Source organism: Carcharodon carcharias, chromosome 21, assembly GCF_017639515.1.
Source record: "Carcharodon carcharias isolate sCarCar2 chromosome 21, sCarCar2.pri, whole genome shotgun sequence".
Taxonomy (NCBI): Eukaryota; Metazoa; Chordata; class Chondrichthyes; order Lamniformes; family Lamnidae; genus Carcharodon; species Carcharodon carcharias.
In genome coordinates this window covers 64,066,142-64,088,182 of record NC_054487.1, presented here as the reverse complement: position 1 = coordinate 64,088,182, position 22,041 = coordinate 64,066,142, and the positions used below count along the sequence as shown (strand labels likewise).

Genomic DNA, 22,041 nt, shown 5'->3' with positions numbered 1-22,041 from the left:
ATAAAACAAATGAAGCATACTCAGGCCAATAACACAAAAACAAATGTAACTCACAGATTATTGAACAGAACAATATCAGGTGTTGATGGTCACACCATTAAATAAGTAAAAAAAATGGGAAAACAAAAGATCATCTATGACCAGTTCCTCTTGTGCTTAACATGCTTTAAACTTACTTTTACGGGTGCTACATCTAGGTGCTCACCCCTCACTGGCACCAGCATTAGAGACAGTCTGCTGACGCTGGTGTCTTGCTGACCTTGATAACCTTGGTGGTTGTCCTCTGGCCAGTGGAGCCTGTGATGGCCCCGCCTGGGAGGGAGCAGTCAGTGCCACAGCTGGCATCTCCCCAGTTTCCACAGCCTCATCAGATGCCACAGTCACTGGCAGAGAGGCGGAGGAGCTGCTGCCGTCATCCAGAGCGCCCTGAGAGGAGCCCTCAGAGACGACAAGTAGGTTGTGCACCAACGTGAGTTTGTTGTGGACTCCCTGCTCGCCATTGATGGATGGGCACCTAGCTGGGATACTGGGTGCCCCATCCATCTCACACATGGACACTGACCACCTGAGGTCAGTGCCTGTGTGAGGGCTTGCAGGTCTGAGCGCAACCCCTGGGACCCCTGATTTTGATCTTGGAGCAGCCTCTCCATGAGAGTCGCCACTCTCTTCATGGAGGAGGCATTGTGTTCAGCCGTGAGGGTCAATGCAATGCTCACACTCCACAGGGACTCCTCCGCAACAGAGACCATGGCATGCATACCCTCATGGGTCTCCACCAGATCATCCCATACACCCTGCTGGACATCCAGCATCTGCTGCCTAATAGACAATTCCAGATGCCCATCATCAGCCTTCGACTGAGCATCGTCCTGGTCTCCAGCAGTCCTCCGACTGCAGGCGTTCTGGGGATTCTCCGCCTCCACCTACACCTCAAGCGAGTGTGAAGTGCCAATGTGCACCAAGATACTAGCCGCTGAACTAATGTCCACCGAGGTGCTGGTATCTGCTCTGGTGCCTGTTTCATTGAGTGGGTGTGACACAGGTGCTTATGGATCATGGTGGCCCTTTGGGGTCAGGGGTAGCTCCTGAAGGTGCTGCGCTTCGTTGCTTGGTGGCAAATCTAAGGGAGAAGAAAAACATATCATCAGTTTAAGTCATCACACTGTCACTGTGCATGCCAGGCACCCTGGTGAGACAATGGAGATCTGCATCATGGTGCCATCGTCTTTCAATGACCAATGAGGAATCCAGCCTGGACGCTCCCATCAATGGTGAGACTGCAAGAGATTGTTTGCAGCATCCGAAACTCTCACCTCAGTGCACTGTTACCTTCGTCTGACAACCCAGCCTCACCGCAGCTTGTTGACCAAGGTGCATGGTGCCTCTCGAGCTCTAAGGCCTCTTGCTCATACCTGGAGAGGATGAGGAGGTGTGGGGGTCCTCCACATGACCTCTCAATATTGTTATGGGATGTCTTGTCCTGAAAAAACAGAGAGACATTGATTAGTCCACACTCTACCTGCAACGCCATTGCAGCCAAGCCAATCCCACCTGAGGAGCACCTTGCACCCACTCAGTCAAAGCAGCCAGTGCTCACCTCCTTGGCCAACTCCAGCATCACTGACAGGTGATACTCAGATTCTAACACCCCTGAGCTCCATGGGAGGATGGCCAGCCCAAAACAATTCAACACACTGATCCATGCCAACATGGTACTCACCCCTCCCGAGCACAGTAGGTTATTGAAGTGCTTCCAGCACTGCACTCAGGTGCACCACACCACATTGTGCCTGCTCACCCAGGCTGCTACCTCCTCCTATGCCCCCTTTGTGACGTGTGGTGGCCTCCCATCTCTGGGGACAAAGGTGTCCCCTCTGGCAGCCACCTCCTCAAGGTGTGCAGCGAGGCACTCATCGGAAAAATGGGGTGCCGAGTGCCCAGCCGACCTCACCTCCCGCTTGGTGTCTACATCTTTGTTTGCAGCCATGTCATTGCAGCAACTCCAATGAATGCAGCTTCCCTTGGGCTGCCTGCACCATTTTTGAACCGGCCGCTGGGTCCAATGGCGACCCGGCGGCCAACAGGCCCCCGCCCCCACCAGCCTCTTCTCGGACATTCTGCAGCCAGTGTTCACACTGGGCGGGCCTTAATTGGCCTGCCAGCGTGAAATCATGGTCGCAGCCCAATCGTGGGCGGCAGTTGGCTTCCCAACCATACCCGCTCACCCCCCTGGAGCCCGCCCGATGAAGGCAAAATTCTGCCCCTGATGTTCACTTTTCTCCACCACAACCTTTTTCTTATTTCCTCAAACTGCACTTACACCAACTCAGGCTCGCTTTCCTGTGAAATACTTCAAATATTTGGCTGTTAGTGCTCACAGTGCAATACAAATACTAATAACATGATAAAACTGTATAGCTCTATCATGCTGCTTTGTTGTCATCCCAAGACATGTGAATTCTTCTGAAAATTGTGGGGAAAAGATTGGTTCATGTAGTGCCAGTGCAGACCATGTCAGTTCCCCTGGGGGCAGAGCCTCTTGATCCATAATAACCTTCCACTTTATCCAATTTTTAAGGACCAACTACATGTGTGCTTGTCAAATTTCCTCTGTATAAACTCTACTTCCTGCTGTCACAAATTTTGGTTATATTTTTCTGGCAATATTTACATTTATAAATGATACATTTTCCATTCCACTTATTTAAATTCTGACTACTAGGTGACTCTGCATAATCAGTTTATGAAACCGTTTTCAGTTTTAGGCAGAAATTGGTTTGCATTGCACCCAATTTTTGGGTGCAAAATAGATGCAAAGCATTCCAATTTTGCAATGGGTCCCTGTGATTTAATTAGGCAGATTCATCCCACTGCTAAATTTGTGCAGGTGGGTGGTTGGTTTTGGATGTCCTAGGTGACTGCCTAAAAATTGCATTTAGTCTATTTAAATCTGTGTAAAAGGGATGTAATGCATGCTGAAGGACCTTTTGGTTAAATTAGTCACTGATGAGAGGGAACAACATTGGGCCCAGATAAGTTACATTTGTTTAAAAGTTCCTGTGGAGCCAGGAACAACAGGAGTGCACCTGTAACTCCATGGGGCTGAATTTTACGCTGGGGGCAGGGCCAACAGCTAGTGGGTTGTCTGGCATTCTCCCCCACCCCTCGCCCACCAGCCATCTACTACTGGTAAAATCGCAGTGGGGGGATCAATAAAATTGGGTGCCAAGGCAGCGGTGCAGTGCCCACCGCCTACCCGCCCCTGCTGCAATTTTTTTGTAAAATTCTGGCCACGTAGGAGTGGCAATCACCCCTGTAGCCGACTCCAATCCCCTATCCTGAAGTAGATAGCCTGATGTTGATATCTTGGTTTAAGTGAGCTGCCTGTGGAGATGCAATTAGCACCAGCAGCTAATGCTAAGTCTGCTGATGAGGCTCAGGGCCAATTGCTTTTGATTCTCATATTTTTCAGTTTGAGCACATGCTTGTCATGCAATGCTGTGTCTGGGTCATGACTAAAATCTGCTTCTCTGTCACCTTCCTATATTCATCTGTTGACCATGGGTAATGCCATACAAAATTTACCAGTCAAATCCCTGAGCATGCAATATCACTCTTGGAGAATATCTATGTAAAGTGATGTATTAATTGGAATCTCTACCAGTACGAGAATTTTTTGGAATGTTTGAAAATGCTAGAGTTTTGACACGATAGAAGAAGACTGACACATTGTATGTTGAGATATGACAAAGTTAGAAAAAAATTAAAAGCGTTTGAAAATCAGGGTACAAATACTTTCGCAGTATATACTAAACAGAAGAGACTATACCCTTAAAGCTAAGAATTAAATCTAATTAAAATGTTTGAAAAGAAAGCGTATGCTCATATTGCAGTTTCACATTTTTAGATGCAATAGTATGGAGCAATGATCGTGTCATCAGGTGGATACTGTCCATCGGCCTTCGAGACTATGCAAACAACCTCATGGAAAGTGGTGTCCATGGAGCACTCCTAGCCTTGGATGAAAACTTTGACTATAGCAGTTTGGCTTTAATACTTCAAATTCCCACACAAAACACACAGGTAAACTTAGTCTGAAATACTGCAGATATTTTTTTCAACTCTTTGATTTTAAAGTAACAGTTTCATTCTTACTCATTGGCAAATATTTATGCATTAAGGTAGGATAGTTCATTGGATTTATATACTGTCCTTTCGGTTTCTGATACCAAAGTTAGAATCAGGTAGACATAATTCTGCTCTGTCTGTCTTTCAAGAATTCCTGGTATTCAAGATCGTTCAAACAATGTTGCTTATATTCAGGCACAAATAGTATTGCTGAAAAAAGGAGACATGTCTAAGCTTTTTGTCTTACACTGATCAGGACACTTGAAAGAATACCAATATTAGGGGAAGACAACAATTTATATTGTATGTGAAGAGAGTGCTGATTTTTCGGCTAGTGTCATTGCCAAAATGTTTTTTTTCTTGAAACTTCTTAAAAATCATTGCCTTTAACAAGTCTTTTTGTGGACTATATTTTGCAAGCATCCGTATGTACTGCAGCAAATGATAAAAACAGAAGAAAAATCTATTGCTGCTCTCTTGCTCAAATCTGGTTTGATTTCCTAAATTTAAAACTTATTGATACATATTCTAAAGTTAAGCATTTGCATTAATATTAAAATGATTACTTTGTTCAGTTTGCACAATGTGTATTCCATTTAAAACCATTATTTAAATATTGTCGTCTTATTCAGGCAAGACAGGTCCTTGAAAGAGAGTATAATAACCTTCTTGCACTCGGAACAGAGAGGGCTCTTGATGATGTAAGTAATTTCCCCATGCTACATTATGTAATTTTAAGCAATGATTGTTATTAAAGCTATTTTATAAAATATGCACTAAAGGTAGTATTTTATGCTCTCTCTTGTGGCGGGTTTGCAGGCAGAGAGGGCATTTAATTCGGTAGGATGGTGGCAGGTGGGGATCCTGCCACTTTCCTGCCTCCACTCTGCCAATTGAGGCCCTTAAGTGAGCAATTAATTGAAGACTGCTGTATTCTAGTAAATGTTCATTAACACACTGGAAAGCTGGGACATTTAAACAGCTTTTCAGTGTGCCAGTGAATGGGTGAATGTGTAGGTGGGTAAGGGGGTAGGCCAGGTGAGGTAAGTGGGTAAGGGGATAGGATGGTAGGAGGGCAGGATGATGAGTGGTTAGTGTGGTAGGTGAGTAGGGTAACAGCTGTGTAGGGTGCAGGTACGTAGGGTGGTAGGTATATAGGATGGTAGGTAGGTAGGGTGGCAGGTGGGTAGCGTGTTAGGTAGGGTATTGAGATCGGGTCAGGGGATTCAGGGGACAGTCGGGTGGTGAGGTTGGGTCAGGGTGTTGAGGGAGTTGGGTGGTGAGGTCGGGGCAGAGGGGAATTGGGATGGCAGGGGGCGGAGTTGGGGAGTTGAGTGGTGGTGTGGTCAGACCTGGTTGGGTCTGGGGGTAGTCGATGGTGTCAGGGAGTGAATTGGGGGTCAAGTGGGGAACTGGGACTGAGGTTTGGTTGGTGGTTAGGTCAGGTTGGTTTCGGGGGGGTGGGGGGTCGGGGTATGTCGAGGCTGGGTAGCAGGGCTGTCAGTTGGTTAGTTACCCAGGAGTGAGACTAGGATTTTTCTATCTTATCATTTCCTGGGTAATTATTGAGTTAAGTAAATTGGAACCATCCGAAGTGTTCTACTTGAATTCAGAGTTGGAGACAGAAATGGAAGAGGGAACAGATGATGCCAAGTTAACTCCCATTTTTCTTGCTTCTGTCTGCTATTTATATCCAGTGATCATTCCTACTGCTGGTGTCTCAGGACTACATCAGCTGCTGTATTTTGCCCCCATACAGGCAGAAGGCTCTGCCATAGGCCTGTCATGAGAACTTAAATAATGTCCTAAATGCATACTATAGCCAGGTTAAAGACATTGCCGGGACCTCTGTGCATTCTGCCTACCTGACACCCAGTTGTGAGGAAAGGAAAGACAACCATCCAATCTAGTATAAACCAGTAAAAATATATTATTTTCTTTACATATATTATCACAAGGATGATGAGAAAAATTTTCAGCGAAGGCCTTCCTGGAGAAAACAATTCCCTTCACGTGAAGTTCATGGAATCAGCATGATGCCAGGATCTTCTGAAACACTTCCTGCAGGTTTCAGATTAACAACTACATCCACAAAAAGATCCTCTGATGGTTTGTATTATTAAATTGCATATGCACCTTTGTAATTATCAAAATGTCCAACAACTATTGCTGCCAAATTCAAATTGAACACCTCTCTTAACCAATGGATTTGTTTGGCTTCCCTCAAAATGGGTGGTTATTGTGGCTATTGATCTCAAAATAACTGCCATCCATTACCCTCATTTAAAGTATTATTTTACATTTCACTATTTTTGCAAGTCCATGGGGATTTCACAGCTTTTCCAGTGTATTTGCAATGTACAAATGATGCAGAAAGTATGGCATGTAAATGGGTTGGAAGTCAATTCTCGTTGTTTTGTGCCAATAACAAGCTTTTACAGGCTCTCTTGCACTTTTGAACTTTTGCTTGATTTAATGGTCGAGTACTCTCTGTCCTCATTTGTATATCACAGCCAGTTACATTACAGCTATAAGTTTCCTGGGTTTGTATTATTAATGCACCCTGGTTAAGTTAAACTGTCACATCGGGTTCAGCAACTGCTGGAATCATCTGATGAAGGTGAAAGTGAGCAGATTTTGCACATAAGGACTGAATTTTTGCCATTGTGGCAGGTTTGTTTTTGGGTCAGAAACCACCTTCAGTGGGAAACTGACTGAAGTTAAGATCTTTGCCTGGGCAAGTCACTAATTGATAGAGAGATGGGTTTCCTGTCTACTTGAAGCCATTGGTGGTGGGAATGAAGGTAGGTCAGATGAAATGTGAGACTCATTTAGACTCCTCACGGCAATCATCACTGAGGCACTTGGTTGTCCTGAGGGAGAATTCTGCTGTCTGTGCCAAGGCCTTCCATTACACGAGAAGGAAGCTCGATTCCACAGGGGATCTGGAGGCCTGAAACTCTGGGCAGGGCTGCCCTTCACTTCATCAATGCCAGTCTGGATGTAATTTTGAAGGCCTTCAGGGAGAGGAGGGAACTCCTCTTTCCGGAGGGTGGCAGGAAGAGGCCACCTCGTCCTGCATCAGGGGCATCTCTCTGTTTAGTGTCATCTCCCTCTTCCTCCTCTTGCTCCTCCTCTCACATCTCCTGCTGAGCTGTGTCCTTCCAGGGTCTCACTGCCTGAAGGTACACACTTCTCTGGAGGGTCATGCAATAGACAGTAGACCACCACAATGACCGAGACCCTTGCAGAAAGGTAGTTGAGGCACCACTGATCCCGGCACCAGAATTGCACCTTCAGAAGTCTGATGGCCTGCTCAATGCTTGTTCTACTGGGCAGGTAGCATTGGGTGTATCACCTCTGAGTCTCCGTCTGGAGCTCCTGAAGAGGGATTAGTAGTGATCTCTTGGAAAATTCCTTGTCCCCTAGTGGATCCATCTACATACATTGGGAGTTAGAGTGAAGATCTGAGGCAGCGTGACTAGTAGAGGATGAAGGAGACAAAGCTGCCGGGAAAGCAAGCACACACACGGAAGAAGCTTTTGTTGTTGTTGCAGACCAGTGGGATATTGAAGGTGTGGAAGGTTCTCCTGTTGATGGATCTTACTGGACAGTTGCTGGGTGCGTTGATGGCCATATGATTACAATCCATGATGCCTTGCATCTGGGGGAAATCTACCACCGTCTGTCTTTGCAAGGCAGTGCCCGTCATTAAGTAAATGTGCTGTCCAGCTGTGGCAAAGTAGTGTGCTTTGAGTGACTTTCCGTGACATTGCAGTATAAAGTGTTAATTTAAATATATAAATATGTAGTCTACGTCATCAGTCGTGTAACATCACATGACAACAGAATATGCTGAGATAGTTCTATGTGAAGCCTCATGCTAAGTATTGTAAGGTACATAGTTAATGGAATGTTCAATAAAAGGTTGAGTTTGCTAACCGTCTAGCCTCTATCAGCATATGTATATAGACTAAAGATAACCTCATCAAAGACCCACAATGATGATAATAGATGGTGGCAGAGGAAAACACAGCGGAAAAAGCACCAAGTGAAGAATCCAGTGACTAGAAGAAGCAGCAACAGAAAGGACTGCAGGACAAGGACCGCACAGGAAAGAAAGAAAACAACAAAACTCACATAAAGGCTACTATGAAGGAAGGCCTTAGAGAAAACCTTATCCTTACCAGAGTACTTTGACCATGTGCAAGGCCAGGATCAAGCCAAAAAGTGGCAGAACTTGCGTTGTAGGCTTATCAGGCACAAAAAGCTTAGGGACTAGCAGAGAAGACTGGCAAGGAACAGGTCAGTACCATTTTCTAAATATATTTATTCTTTCATGGGATGTGATCATCGCTGACAAGGCCAGCATTTGTTGCCCACTCCTAATTGCCCTAGAACAGAGTGGCTTGCTAGGCCATTTCAGAGGGCAATAAAGAGTTAACCACCTTGCTGTGGATCTGGACCAGGCAAGGATAGCAGTTTACCTTCCCGAAAACACATTAGTAAACCAGATGGGTTTTTTACAACAATCGATGATAGTTTCATGGTCACTATTACTGAGACTAGCTTTCAATTCTAGATTTTCTTTATTAATTGAATTCAAATTCCATCAGTTGCCATGGACACTAGATAACATCTCCCCCGATTTCTAGTCCTGTGACAGTACCACTACACCACGGTCTCACATCATAGGCAATAAGGCAAACAGTGTAATGGTCAGACAGGACATCAACGAAGACTGGCGATATTGAGGAGGTCATCAAAGCCTTTGCCACTTATTTTATTCTTAGAAGAAGCACCATTATAGAAAGGACAAAGTTCAATAGACATACCCAAAGACCGGGAGAGAGTTTAGATTCCTTCAGTAACAATTTATATCAACTAGCTGAGAATTGCAAATATGGAACATTGAAAGATGAATTAATTCGGGATTGCGGGATTGTAGGAGTTTTTGAGGAGACTTTTTCATATTTTCTGCAGTCGAGGGGACATTTGACCCTATCGAAGACTGTGCAGTTAATAAGACAGTCAAAAGTAAGAAAATAAAATCAGATATTTATTTGAGGCGACTAAGAAATCCTGTGGAGAAAAATGGCTGATGGTGCAGTTTGTAGCTCAAAACTGAGAAAGACTGAAGAAGTCATGGTAACTGACATTATCCAGTGTTCTCATTATGGTGGGAATAGGCTTCATTGGCATGAAGAATGCCTTGCTAAAAATGCAGAGGGCCATTCCTGCAAGAGGAGAGGACATTTTAAATCAGTATGCACATCAAAAAGTTCCTAACACAAAAAATAAAGGAAAAACAACTAAAATCATTTAGCTTTCAGGAAATTGAGGACAGAAAATATAATGAAGTGCCAATCTTGGGAGAAATTACAGAATCAAATGGATCTATTGAAGTGCAGGCATTATGGAAGCATTCAAATGAAGGTCAAGGAACAGTTGACTGCTAAAGTTCAGTATAAAGGAAGAGAAAATACAGGAACTTTGTATGTGATCCACCACCAAAAATGTTCACTGTTAAGCTGTAAAGCTTACACAGATCTACAACTCATCTTAAAGTAGATAAATTAGGAAGTCAAGAAAAACCAACAGAATTCAGGACAGAATTTCCAAAATTATTCAGTGATCTTGAGAAGACTGAAACAAGTACTCTAAAGCAGAAGCACCAGAACCTGTTAGAACCATGGGGACAGAAGATCTCCCATGAACAGCAGGTGGAAGAACCACAAGTTCATTACCAGGAAGGACAATTTGCATTAAGCAAGAAACAAATGAACAAACTGAAGCAGGGAAAACAACAACCAACAGCAGAAGCATTGTCATGCATCTTTCCTGTTGATATGCCTGATTAGGAGGACATAAATTTCACTGAGGATGCACTGCATCAACCACCAAATTCCTACCAGCAACAACGCAGAGGCTGAATGAAATTTGAAAAGCACAAAAAGCAGGTGAATGTGAAAGAATTAGAGACTACTGCAAAGATGGATGGCCAGAAAATGTTCCTAATAATCTCATTCTAAAGCAATGCTTCCAATAACAAAGACATCTCAGTGTTGTAAATGACCTGCTGATTTACAATTAGAGAGTGGTCGTCCCAAGATTCCTCAGACTTGAAACCTTCCAGAGAATACACCAGGGACACTTAGGCATGACAAAATGTCATGGTAGAACATAGTATTCTATTTTGAGGCCAGGGATCTCTAAATCATTAGAGGAAATGATTCTGAGCTGTATCATCTGTCCAATCCATCATAAGGAACAAGGGGAACTGCTGATGGTATCCTAATTTCCATCCCAACCATGGGAACATCTCAGAATGGATATTTTTGAGGTCAAGGAAGGGGAAGACATTCCTCATAGTTGTTGATTATTACTCCGGATGGATTGAGGTTAAACATTTTCATGGTACAACCTCGAAAGCAGTCATCAAATCACAGAAAGAAATTTTTGCCACACGTGGAATTTCAGATCTAGTCATTTCAAACAATGGCCCATAGTTTGCAAACAAACAGTTTAAGCAGTTGACTGAGCCTATGAATTTGTCCACATGACTAGTTCACCCAGATACCCACAAGCGAATGGAGAGGCCAAAAAAGGAGTAAGTACAGTAAAGGCTTTATTGAAGACAAATGAGGACATCGACTTGGTACTGTTGAGCTACTATTTCATACCACACCAGAATGATTTGCCTCCGTCAGAACTTATGATGGGAAGACAACTACAGGCTCAACTTTCTGTTCTTTCACTAATGCTTATGCCATGTCTCAAAGCAGCAGATATAGAGAGAGTAAGGGAGAAGGAGGATCTGTACTGTGAAAACCAACCAGAAACTACAATCTACATCAGACAGTTCAGGATTTACCAGAACTCCAACCATGTGAAACAGCCTGGATTCGTGACTAGAATCACAAAGGCAAGTATTAGAAAAATCAATAAAATCACAATTTTATCTTGTAGAGACTGAAAATGGAAGAGTGAGAAGAAACAAAAGTGCATTTATATCTACAAGAAGACCATCAATGGAATAGACAAACTAGCCAGATGATCAGGAAGTTAACATTGAGTGGAACTTTACAACAGCAGGATTTTACAGTCCCACCAAAATCAATGGAGTTGAGAATGACTCGACACATTTTATCGCCCCATCCTTGCCCCATTGGGGCCGTAAAATTCCAGCCATTAACTGAGAGCCAGTAGTCTTCGAACATCCACATACTACTCTACAGGGTTTGAGAGAGAACATAGAGAACTTGAATCCTATGCAACATCCAAGAGAGCTGAGAACAAGGTTGGGGAGATTGGTGAAACCACCACAACAGTTATCTCTGTGAACCAGGCATGAAGGCAGAGATTTCGGGGGGAAATGTAGGATGATAGTAATAGAGTCAGAGACTTGGGGAGAGATGTAATATATGGGGTTAATGTTAAATATGTAAATATATTGTCTACATCATCAGTGATGTAACATCACATGACAACAGAGTATGCTGAGATATAGTTCTATGTGAAACCTCGTGCTAAGTACATGTTAATGTACATTGTTAAAAGCTGAAATTTGCCAATAGCCTAGCCTCCAGAGTATCTGTCAATACAGAGTAAGGATAACTTCATCTAAGGGCCTATAGCAATGATAACAGAGACATCACAAGCATTAACCTTGGCACCAGAAACAACAGCAGCAAACACAGCCTTGTCAACCCTGCAAAGTCCTCCTTATTAACATGTGGGGCTTGTGCCAAAATTGGGAGAGCTGTCCCACAGACTAGTCAAACAACAGCCTGAAATTGCCATACTCACGGAATCATACCTTACATACATCCCAGACACCACCATCACCATCTCTGGGTATGCCCTGTTCCATCGACAGGACAGACCTACCAGAAGTGGCGACACAGTGGTTTACAGACGGGAGGGAATTGCCCTGGGAGTTCTCAACATTGACTCTGGACCCCATGAAGTCTCATGGCTTCAGGCCAAACATAGGCAAGGAAACCTCCTGCTGGTTACCATCTACTGCCCTCCCTCAGCTGATGATTCAATACTCCTCCATGTTGAACCTACTTGGAGGAAACACTGAAGGTGGCAAGAATGCAGATGAACTCTGGGTGGGGGACTTCAATATCCATCACCAGGAGTGGCTCAGTAGCACCACTACTGACTTGTTGAGTTGGCCGTGTCCTAAAGGACATAGCTGCTAGACCTGATCTGCGGCAGGTGGTGAGGGAAACAAAAACAGGGAAAAACCTACTTAACCTCATCCTCGCCAATCTACCTGTCGCAGATGCATCTGTCCATGACAGTATTGGTAGGAGTGCTTTGCACAGTCCTCGTGAAGATGAAGTCCAGCCTTCACATCGAGGATACCCTACATTACATTGTGTGACACTACAATTGTGCTAAATGGGATATATTTCAAACAGATCTAACAACTCAAAACTGAGCATTCATGAGGCATTGTGGGCCATCAGCAGCAGCAGAATTGTATGCAGCCACAATCTGTAATCCCATGGCCCAGCATATCCCCCACTCTACCATTGCCATCAAACTAGAAACTGAACTGTACCAGCCATATAAATATTGTGGCTGCAAAAGCAGGTCAGAGGCTGGGAATTCTGCAGCGAATAACTCACCTCCTGACTCCCCAAAGCCTGTCCACCATCTACAAAAAGCAAATCAGGAGTGTGATGAAATACTGTCCACCTGCCTAAATGAGTGCAGCTCCAACAATGCTCAAGAAACCTGACACCATCCAGGACAAAGCAGCCTGCTTGGTTGGCATCTTATCCCCCACCTTAAACATTCACTCCCTCCACTACCAACGCACAGTGGAGCAGTGTGTACTATCTACAAGATGCCTTGCAGCAGCTCACCAAGGCTCCTTCGACAGCACCTTCCAAGCTCATGACTTCTACCACTTCGAAGGACAAGAGCATCAAATGCATGGTAGTATCACCGCCTGCAAGTTTCCTCCAAGCCATACATCATCCTGACTTGGAACTCTCTCGCCGTACCTTCACTGCCTCTGGGTCAAAATCTGGAACTCCTTTCCTAACAATACTGTGGGTGTATCTACACCACCTGGACTGTTGCAGTTCAAGAATGCAGCTAGCCACCACTTTCTTAAATGCAATTAGGGATGGGCAATAAATGCTGGCCTAGCCAGCAATGCCCACATCATGTGAAAGAATAGATAAAATCTGGCATCAGTGACCAGCGAGATGAAGTGGTATGCAGCTATTTTTCAGATGCCGCAATATCAGGAGCTGATAGAGTCATAGACTAATACAGCACAGAAACAGGCCCTTTGGCCCATCGTGTCCGTGCTGCCCATCAAGCACCTATCAATTCTAATCCCATTTCCCAGCACTTGGCCTGTAGCCCTGTACGCTATGGCATTTCAAGTGCTCATCTAAATACTTCTTAAATGTTGTGAGGGTTCCTGCCTCTAGCACCCCCTCAGGCAGTGTGTTCCAGATTCCAAACACCCTCTGGGTGAAAAAATCTTTCCTGCAATCCCCTCTAAACCTCCTGCCCCTTACCTTAAATCAATGCCCCCTGGTTATTGACACCTCCGCTAAGGGAATACATTTCTTCCTGTCTACCCTATCTATGCCCCTCATAATTTTGTACCTCTATCAGGTCCCCCCTCAGCCTTCTCTGCTCTAAGGAAAATAACCCTAGCCTATCCAGTCTCTCTTTGTAGCTGAAATGCTCCAACCCAGGCAACATCCTGGTGAATCTCCTCTGCACCCTCTTCAGTGTAATCACATCCTTACAGTGTGGCGACCAGAACTGCACACAGTACTCCAGCTGTGGCCTAACTAGCATTTTATACATAACCTCCCAGCTCTTATATTCTACGCCTTGGATAATAAAGGCAAGTATCCCATATGCCTTCTTAACCACCTTATCTACCTGTGCTGCTGCCTTCAGTGATCTATGGACATGTACAACAAGGTCCCTCTGATCCTCTGTACTTCCTAGGGTCCTACCATTCATGGTGTATTCCCTTGCCTTGTTAGTCCTCCCAAAATGCATCACCTCACACTTCTCAGGATTAAATTCTATTTGCCACTACTCTGCCCATCTTACCAGCCCATCTATATCATTCTGTAATCTAAGGCTTTCCTCCTCACTATTTATGACACCACAAATTTTCATGTCATCTATGAACTTGCTGATCATGCCTCCTATATTCATGTCTAAATCATTAATGTACACTACAAACAGCAAGGGTCCCAGCACTGATCCCTGCGGTACACCACTTGTCACAGGCTTCCAATCGCAAAAACAACCTTCGACCATCACCCTCTGCCTCCTGCCACTAAGCCAATTTTGGATCCAATTTGCCAAAATGCCCTGAATCCCATGGGCTCTTACCTTCTTGACCATTCTCCCATGCGAGACTTTGTCAAAAGCCTTACTGAAGCCCATGTAGACAACATCAACTGCTCTACCCTCATCTACACAACTTGTCACCTCCTCAAAAAATTCAATCAAACTTGTTAGACATGATCTCCCCCTGACAAAGCCATGCTGACTATCCTTGATTAATCCCTACGTCTTCAACTGGAGATTAATCTTGTCCCTCAGAATTTTTTCCAATAGTTTCCCTACCACTGATTTTAGACTCACTGGCCTGTAATTACCTGGTTTATCCCTACTACTCTTCTTGAATAATGGCACCACATTCACTGTCCTCCAGTCCTCTGGCACCTCTCCTGTGGCCAGAGAGGATTTGAAAATTAGTGTCAGAGCCCCTGCAATCTCCTCCCTTGCCTCACATAGCAGTCTGGATACATCTCTTTTGGGTCTGGGGATATATCCGCTTTTAAGCCTGCTAAAACTGTGAATACCTCCTCCCTTTCAATGCTAATTTGTTCAAATATATCACAATCACCCTCCCTGATTTCTGCAGCTACATCATCCTTCTCCATAGTGAACACAGGTGAAAAGTAGTCATTTAAAACGTCACCTATGTCTTCCAGCTCCACACACAGATTGCCACTTTGGTCCCTAATGGGCCCTACTCTTTCCCTTGCCCTTAATATATTTATAAAATGCCTTGGGATCTTCCTCTATCTTTCCCACCAGTGTTTTTTTATGCCCCCTCTTTGGTCTCCTAATTAATTTTTTAAGTACCCTCCTACACTTTCTATATTCCTCTAGGGCTTCCGTTGTTTTCAGCCCTCTGTATCTGCCTTAAGCCTCCTTTTTTTCCCTTATCCAATCCTCTATATCCCTTGACATCCAGGGCTCCCTGGACTTGTTGGTCCTACCCTTCACCTTTATGGGAACATGTTGGCCCTGAACGCTCACTATCTCATTTTTGAATGACTCTCACTGGTCTTATGTAGATTTTCCTACAAGTAGCTGCTTCCAGCCCACTTTGGCCAGATCCTATCTTATCACATTGAAATCAGCCTTCCCCCAGTTCAGGACCTTTATTTCCAGTCCATCTTTGTCTTTTTCCATAACTACCGTAAATCTTATAGAGTTATACTCACTATCCCTGAAATGCTCCCCCACTGACACTTCTACCACTTGCTGGGCTTCATTCCTTGCTGGGGTTCACTTTCAGTTATCCATCTGAGCTGACCTGCCCACCCAATGATTACACTCCCATGCAACACTTGATCTCACTCACCAAGACTGTCTCTTCACTTTTGATTTGGACAGCATGGTCTTGATTTGGGTTTTTTTGCGCTCCCCCATCTTTTCCCCTCCCCCAGTCACCCATTTCTGTTCCCCCATCACTCTTGACCCCCCCCCCCCCAACATCACCTTCCGCCTCCCCTCCATGATCTACCAGCCACAACCCTTTTCCTTTGGGGATCTCCAGGTGAGCATGCATGTTCCCCTTCTTCCTGAAAATCCCATCCCTATCCACATTCACCTCTCTGACCTCCTCTTTCCGACCCCCAAGGTCCATGTCTGCCTCCAGGTCCCTACCAATTCCCCTCGCCGTCCTTCTACTGCTACTGTTAAACCCTCGCTCTCTCACCCTACCACCTCAATCTGCCCTCGGTCATTCTCACCATTCCCTCGTTCCACACTCACCTGCAGTTCACCCCCCAGGCGGCAGTCATGGACTTCCTTGCACATTCACCTGGACAGCCGCCCCCCCCCACCCCGCCCCTTGCCCCAGACCCCTTCCCCTCTTGGGACCCCTTCTGCCCTTGGAACACCTCCTCACCTTGGAACCACTTATTCCCTTGGAACTCCTTACCAACTCCCTGCCCCGGAATCCCTCCCTTGGTTTTCCCCTCCCCCCACCTGGACTCCACCCTCAGTCCTTCCCCCTTCCTGACTCCTTCAGATACCTTACTTCTTTCCCCACCCTTAGTCCTTCGCACCCCCCATCCCATCCTGGTTCTTTCCTCCAGTCTTACTACTTCTTCCAACCTTACTCTTTCCCCTCTCCACACTGCTTCCTGTGCTCCCTACCCTCTCCGCACTCCTTCCTCCCCTAGTACTTCCTCCCCAATCCCCTTCTCTGAACTCCTTCCCATACACCTCCCCAGTTGCCGTCTTCTCCCGCTACCCCCTCCTGCCCTATACTCCCTTCCCATCCCAACCCTCGCCACCCCTCCTGGCAGCTTCTTTCACCCCCCTCCCAACCTCACCCATTCCTGACACCTTCATTTCTCCCCCTCCCAATGTCACCCCATCCTGAAACCTTCATTTCGCACCCCCCAACCATCATCCATAGTGAGCAGTCCCTCCACAGTGATTTCCAAATTCCCTGGGCTGCTTCGCAGCAGAGCCATGTAAATCTACCCAACATGCCATGGACATTCTTCCAGTGTGCCATTGCTGTTAGGCTCTAGCATCTTCTGCTGCTCGTTTGTCCATGATATGAGCAAGGCCCTGGCGGTAAGTCCCGACTCCCTAACATCACACTTGTCAAGGTGTGTTCTGCACCACCGTGCAATCACACTGACGTGGGTCGATGCTCCAGCGTGGGGAGGGGGAATGATTCCGGCGGGCTGGCCTTATAATGATATGCAGATGTATTACAATAAGGTTCCTGACATCCGATGGCAGGGAACATTGCCCACCATCGATGGACTGAGCAGACGATCACAAACTGGTTTCATGATGTTGTGAAACTGATTTCTGGCCTTCTCACCATACTGTCCACTCATGCCACTGAACACGCCCAATGCCAGCAGGCACAGAAAATTCCTCCCATTTTATTTAGCTGAAACAGGTGCAATGTATGTACATGTTCTTCTTGTCTGCAAAGAACAGGGTCCTGTGTATTATGTAGCTTCCAGTATGGTTTAAATTTCAAACAATGCTTGGCAGTTAACTGTCAGCCACCATTAATTGGTGCATTCTCCATGGCAACGCCTCTACCAGAGTCCACTTGTCAACCAATCCACACTCTCTTCTCATACAGTATGAAAGTTGTTGCTGCCCCTGGTATTCTTGCAATTGTCCTGATGAGTACAAGATGAAAAGCTTCAACAAAATGTCTTTTCTCAACAAACAAAATGAGTAAATCGTTGTAAACCACGAATTCTTCAATTTGTTACATCTTTATATTCAATGTTGAAATATGTTACATTTATTTCAATAGAGCAAAGTACAATAGTTATGTAAGTTATAAGACAAAGCCACTTGTGTATTAATTGATAACTTGTGCAATTCTAGTTGGCACATCAGGAATGCAAAGGATTGATAACTCCACCATTCGGACTTACTCTTGCTGACAGCCAGAGAAATTTAAGCAGCGCTATTTTGAGGTAACTATTATACTCACCGTAGCTTATCTTTTTTATGTTAACAAAATCAAGAACATATTTGTGTGTACTTCATTGGGAGATCAATCATTTATATGTATGAGTTTGCTGTGCAAACTGAAAGAGCATGAGCAATTACCTGTCACCCATTTGCATAAAACTAAATTTATCCTAGTATACACAATGGCTTCAACTTGATTAAGTTAATTCATGCACTAGCAAGTTAATAAATGTACTAGCAAGCTCCAACTCATTATATATGCTTGGCTGAGAGCCCAGACAGCTATTAAAATACGTGAATACCTGCTTCCCAGAGGAAACATTGTTTGATTGACAGCTCAGGCTCTCTCAGGAACTTACAATTTCACGATGTTTGTTGACATAAGTAAAGGATTTCAAGAGTTTGTGGTTTGTGCTTTTGAAACTTCAAAGGAACTTTACGATTGATACTTTTATTAGTTTGGTCCAGACCTTTTTAAAGCATAGGAGAAAGTTACCAATGAATTACATTTTTTCAAAGCATTTTTTACACACATCATTATACACTTGTTCATTGGTTCTATAAAGTGTACAGTGAGCCAGTGAGCATGGAAGTGCCAGAGCTTGGCATAGGGGCATGAGGGACCTGAGGGATTAAGTGGAAGGACACAGCATGGCATAAGGCACATGATGGGACATGTGGGGGCAGAGCTTGACATAGGGGCATGAGGGGTCATGGGGTGGGTGGAAGGGAAAAGCTTGATATAAGGGGCATGAAGGGACATAGAGTGGGTGGAAGGGCAGAGCTTGGCATAGGGGATTGAGGGGACGCCTTGAAATGATCTTTTAAAAGTTTCGCTCTTGCCCACTCCGGCTATAGTTCACGACTCCTCTAAGGGGCTGTAAGTCACGACTCTTTAAGAACCTGGCCTGACTCCATGAAAATCACGGAGGAGTAGGAGATACCTATCTCTGCAATGGGGCCGGTCAGGTTGGTAGGACCAGCTGCGGGTTTCTGACAGGAAGAATCTCACACCCTTTAAAGGCACTCCCAAAAATTAGACAGTCCAGGAATGGGGTCATGAATCCCAGAATCAAAATCTGCCTGCCATTTTTAAAGGTCTCCCAAGTCAACACAACTTGCCATCTTCAACAATTTGTGCATATATAACCCCTAGTCACTGTGCTCCTTTAAAATTGTATCCTTTACTTTATATTGCCTTTCTCATTCTTCTTACCAAAATGCATTACTTCACACTTCACACCATTAAATTTCATCTGGCTGTGTCTGCCCATTTCACCAGTCTATGTCTTCTTTGAGATCTATAACTAACCTCCTCACAGTTTATAATGCTCCCAGGTTTTGTATCATTTGCACAATGTATCTGCATATTGTGGTGGAATAAAGTTCTGCTCTGCCCACAGCACCTCATGGATGACCAGTTTTTAGCTACTTGATCTGTTCTAAATCAAGTTACCACAGTGGTAGTACAATGGAGTGCTCTCAGTGTGATGATGGGACTTTGTCTCCACAAAAACTATATGGCGGTCACTCTTGGCAATACTGTCATGGATAGATGCATTTGCAACAGGTAGATTATTGAGGGTGATGGCAGGTAGGTTTTTCAACTTGTTTTAGTTCTCTCACCAACTGCTGCAGTCATCAGGTTTGTCCTCCAGCAGTGGGTCTGGTAGTGCTACCAGAATATTGAAGCTTCTCATTTCCAGGGATGAGGAAATTCAGATATATGGATAGATTGGAGTTGTTCTCCTTAGAGAAGATTAAGAGGAGATTTGCTAGAGGTGCTCAAAGTCATGAGGGGCCTAGACAGAGTAACTAGTTAGAAATTATTCCCACTGGCAGAAGGGTTGAGCACCAGCATCATTGGAGTGGGCTTTACTGCTGTTTGTGAATTTAGGAAACTCTGAAAACTTAGGGAAGTGCCTGGAGACAGTCACTCGAAGTTACAACTTCATGAAATGGGAAAATGTGCAGCTGGAAGAGACAGTGGACTGTTTGCTATAAAGAGAGTGTGGAGAGTCCAATTCTGTGAAGAGTGTAATGTGTGCTAAGTATAAAAGAGGAACATTCCTTTATGTAGTTTAAAATATATTTTGCCTACAAAAGTTGTGTTTAGATAATTCTGTAGTCATTTGTTACAGTAAAAATCTTAAAACATGAAATCTTGCCGTGTCATCCTTTTTAGTTATTAATTGGAAGTTCAAATTTCTTTTTAAACATTATTTGTCTCTACAGGATCATAACGATACAAACTGACTGATATTGCAGGTGTTCTGTACCAGCATGGAAGGAGTTGCAAGTGTAAAAAATGAGTAGGAAAATTTTTAACTGCCACTGGCCTTGCTATTCTTATTGTGCTGCTTCTATGATAATTTCTTTGATGCAGACATTGCAACAGTCAAACTGCTATCATTGAGGTTTGGAGCTTGGTGAGGCAGTTCCTTTTGGGCAGTTTGTCAGAACCTGCAGATATATTTGGTGTTATAATGGCCAGAGTTCAACTCCAGTGCCAGTGGCTCTACTTACCTTCTTTGGCCGTTTTTATCTGCTATCAAAATCTGCAGTAAAGGTGCTTTGAAAGAGTAAATCTTATATTTATTGCAAAATTAATGTTTAAAAATCATCTGTGCATATTTAACGATTTCCTTCCCTTTCTGCTCACTTTTAAGATGGGTGGACTTAATGCTGGACTCAAGTGCATTAGAAGAATTTATGTTTGCATAACATACTCAGAATGTCCCAAACTGCTTCATAGCCAATCTTTAAAAAATTATTCATTTGTGTGATATGGGTGTCACTCACTAGGCCAACATTTAATGCCCATCCCTCATTGCCCTTGAGAAGGTGATGATGAGCTGCCTTCTTGAATCACTGCAGTCCCTGTGGTATAGGTATACCCACAGTGCTGTTAGGGAGGGAGTTCCAGGATTTTGACCTAGCGACAGTAAAGGAACGACGACATATTTCCAAGTCGAGATGGTGAGTGACTTGGAGGGGAACTTCCAGGTGGTGGCGTTCCCATGTATCTGCTGCCCTTGTCCTTCTAGATACTAACAGTCATGGGTTTGGAAGGTGCTGCCTGAGGAGCCTTGGTGAGTTTCTGCAATGTATCTTGTAGATGGTACACTGTTGCCACTGTTCGTTGATGGTAGAGGGAGTGAATGTTTGTGGAAGGGGTGCCAATCAAGTGGGCTTTGTCCTGGATGGTGTCAAGCTTCTTGAGTGTTGGAGCTGCACTCATCCAGACAAGTGGAGAATATTCCATCACATTCCTGATTTGTGCCTTGTAGATGGTGGACAGGTTATGGGGAGTCAGGAGGTGAGTTACTGGCTGCAGGACTCCTAGCCTCTGACCAGCTCTTGTAGCCACAATATGGCTAGTCCAGTTCAGTGTCTGGTCAATGGTAACCCCCAGGATTTTGATAGTGGGGGATTCAGCAATGGTAATGTGATTGAATATCAAGGGGTGATGGTTAGATTCTCTCTTGTTGGAGATGGCCATTGCCTGGCACTTATGTGGCACAAATGTTACTTGCCACTTGTCAACACAAGCCTGGATTTTGTCCAGGCCATGCTGCATTTGGACATGGACTGCTTCAGTATCTGAAGATCACAAATGGTGCTGAACATTAGGCAATCATCAGTCAACATCCCCACTTCTGACCTTATGATGGAAGGAAGGTCATTGATGAAACAGCTGAAGATGTTTAAGGCCTAGGACACTATCCTGAGGAACTCCTGCAGTGATGTCCTGGAGCTGAGATGATTGATCGCCAACAACCACAACCAAATTCCTTTGTGCTAGGTATGACTCCAACCAGTGGAGACTTTTCCTCCTGATTCCCATTGACTCTAGTTTTGTTGGTGCTCCTTGATGCCACAGTCGGTCAAATGCTGCCTTGATATCAAGGGCAGTCACTCTCACCTCACCTCTGGAGTTCAGCACTTTTGTCCATGTTTGAACCAAGGCTGTAATGAGGCCAGAAGCTGAGTGACCCTGGTGGAACCCAAACTGGGCTTCAGTGGGCAGGTTATTGCTAAGATCAAGAGTGGACTGATGGGGTGGTAAGTGACCAAATTAGATTTGTCCTGCCTTTTGTGTACAGGACGTACCTGGGTAATTTCCCACATAGCCGGGTAGATGCCAGTGTT

General features: G+C 44.6%; 1 protein-coding gene across 1 annotated transcript in view; it reads left to right on the top strand.

Moving 5' to 3' along the window:
* Nucleotides 1-22,041, top strand: part of ppfia2 (PTPRF interacting protein alpha 2) — a 647,479-nt gene that overhangs the window by 623,598 nt on the left and 1,840 nt on the right. The window contains exons 31-34 of the mRNA XM_041215777.1: nucleotides 3,908-4,083; nucleotides 4,761-4,829; nucleotides 6,087-6,237; nucleotides 17,800-17,891. Coding sequence (XP_041071711.1) covers nucleotides 3,908-4,083; nucleotides 4,761-4,829; nucleotides 6,087-6,237; nucleotides 17,800-17,858 — 455 coding nt within the window. The 3' untranslated portion in view covers nucleotides 17,859-17,891. The remainder of the gene's footprint in view (nucleotides 1-3,907; nucleotides 4,084-4,760; nucleotides 4,830-6,086; nucleotides 6,238-17,799; nucleotides 17,892-22,041) is intronic.